Genomic DNA, 2,460 nt, shown 5'->3' with positions numbered 1-2,460 from the left:
ACAGAACAAATATCCAGGCAGCAGAACCTGTGGCATTGGACTGATGGCCACAGCTCCCCCTAGGAATTAACTTAGGGGTGGGGGCGGATAGGATGGAGCCTGCAAACTTGACCCTCAAGTAAAATAAAGAGGTTGGGCTAAGAAAGTCCTTTCTGTCTCAAATGTCTGTCCTGGGTGTACAGAACCAAAACCACAATGCAATTAGCTCTGTTGTCTGCATTTTGTTATTGAGAATAACCGTAACAATTACCATTCCTTAACACTGGCTTTTCAACACATGAGACCCCCAGATGACTTAAGGAACAGTTTGGAGGGAACTGAAGTGCTTGGGCTTGTGGTTTTAAAGTCTTAGAAAGCCGTCTAAAAATCATATTAAGTAATGACTGGTAATGACAATGATCCATTCGAGTTTACAATGAAAAATGTGTTCACTTTTAACACTTCAGACTCCCTCAACCATCCTGTCAGAGAGTTAATTAGCTCAATTTAGAGGAAAGAGAGGTTGAGGGTCTGGTCACCCAAGGCTTTGGCTGGTGTTGAGATTTTCCAAAAGTTGTATGTTTCTAGGACCCACAATGGATTTGGTACAGTTTGGTGTTGAGTGTATTCCATTGTCTTCTAATCCTACAAAAATTAACGGAAAAGTGTTAATTGGGCACCAATTTATGCTTCACATTAATCTGAGTATTTGATGAACCACAACTTCATGTTGCCCTCATGCCATATTAACTTAGCTTACTGCAATAATTAAGAACAATAAGGATAATTATATCCTTATTGTTTTAAATACCCCATAAATTAAATCCAGCCTGAATTTGGCCAGTGTAGAATCTGCTGGAGAAGTGAGCGGATGGCTTTGGGAAGCTAAAAACATTATCTTTCTGGAGTTCTCATTGTATGCAGGGAAGAAAGCAGCATTTATGAGGCACCTATTGAGGCCAGGTCGCCTATTCCGCCCTGGACATGAATGAGGGGGTAAGGGATTGAAGCCAGTGCCACGCAGCGACCTCCCCACCCAGGTCCTGAGAAGCCATGGGCTGTTTCGATCTCCTGCATTTTACTACCTGAGCTCAGAAAGCTCGGATAACTTGAGAAATAATAAAATAGGAACTAGACCGTTTGGAGAGGGCTTTCTTGAAATAACCACTCTTCCCAGCCATTCTGGAGCCGCTACAAAACTACTTCTCACTCTAGAGACAAGCTTTAAGCTCCCATCATTTGACCTCCCCATCCCAGTCTATTTTACTATATTTTAAAAAAGCGGCGTGATTAACGCGGAGACCCTTTCTTAGTCACCTTCTGGTCACCGGTATCGCGACAGTTTCTCTAACTTCCAAAATAACCTTTCCCGGGCACGAATTCGTACCTCTGCCGGGGAAGGGCGGGGAGCCGCGCAAGACGTTCCGGTGTGGAGCGAGCGCCGAACTTGCAGCGCGAAGGCAAAATAAAACTTGTGGCTGGTGTGTGCGCGGGTGGGAGGGTCTCTCTCCTTCCCGATCCTGGGGTGGGGGTCTTGGGGGCCGCCCGAAGAGCGCCTGGGTGTGGGTTTGCTCCCGACGTCCTTGACCTAAATTTCTGCGCGGTGGCTGGTAACAGCGCAGAGCTGGCCGGGCGGCTGGTGTCATCCCCGAGCCCCGCGGCCAGGCCCGGCGAACTTGAATGGAGAGGACGAACTAGTGGGGGGGGGCGGGGGGCGTCTAATCCGGCCCGGGTGAGGAGCGGCGGCCGGTCTCCGCGCCTCCCCTTCCCCCGATCTTCCCGTCCCCCCGCCCCCCGCAGCCCATGTGATCAGGGAGTCGGGGTGCGCTCCCCCTCTTCGTCCGCGCCGCGCCGGCCGGGAGGCGGAGCCCCCTCAGGCCGCGGGGTTCGCGCGCCGCCCCCGTGGGTCCGCCACGGTCCACGGGGGGCCGAGTGTGCGCGCTGACGGGCGGGGCCGCCCCGGGGTGCGTGACGTCACCGCATTGGTTACACGACGTTCTAGAACTCCGCCCCCCAGGCGCGGGGAGGAGGGGAGGAGGCGGAGGCGGAGGAGGAGGGGATGGGGGTGGGGAGGAGGAGGGGGAGAGGTGGGGATGGGCCGGGGGGGCGGGGACGGGGACGGGGGTGTGCGAGGCGGCGGGGCTGAGCTAAGCCGAGCCCACGTGTGACGGCTCTCGCCGCGGCCCCGGCTCCGCGGCTCGCAGCGCGATTCTGAGGAGCCCGGGCGGGGGGGCCGAGGAGGGGGAGGAGGGAGCGGAGATCTGGGGCTCGGAGCCGGCCGCCGCTCCGCTCCGACCGCTGTGGGGCTCGGTGTGTCGGGGGTGGGGGGGCGGGGGGGCTCCGCTATGGAGGCAAATGGGAGCCAAGGCACCTCGGGCAGCGCCAACGACTCCCAGCACGACCCCGGGTAAGTTTCCAGCCTCTGCCCACCGCGCCGCCTCGGCTGCCCTGCTTGCGGCGGGCGGGCGGCGGGGCCGGCGG

The 2,460-nt window shown here is 56.8% G+C and overlaps 1 protein-coding gene across 7 annotated transcripts in view; it reads left to right on the top strand.

The window, feature by feature from the left end:
- The first annotated feature begins 2,157 nt into the window (after window positions 1-2,157).
- Window positions 2,158-2,460, top strand: part of Msi2 (musashi RNA binding protein 2) — a 376,733-nt gene continuing 376,430 nt past the window's right edge. For all 7 annotated transcript variants that reach the window (XM_023705519.1, XM_004645275.3, XM_023705516.1 and 4 more), the window contains exon 1: window positions 2,158-2,386. In XM_023705519.1, coding sequence (XP_023561287.1) covers window positions 2,325-2,386 — 62 coding nt within the window. In that variant the 5' untranslated portion in view covers window positions 2,158-2,324. The remainder of the gene's footprint in view (window positions 2,387-2,460) is intronic.

The sequence above is a fragment of the Octodon degus genome, unplaced genomic scaffold (assembly GCF_000260255.1).
Source record: "Octodon degus isolate 3935 unplaced genomic scaffold, OctDeg1.0 scaffold00222, whole genome shotgun sequence".
Classification (NCBI taxonomy): domain Eukaryota; kingdom Metazoa; phylum Chordata; class Mammalia; order Rodentia; family Octodontidae; genus Octodon; species Octodon degus.
Note: the sequence above shows the minus strand (reverse complement) of the source record. Positions and strands in the feature narration are given on the sequence as shown.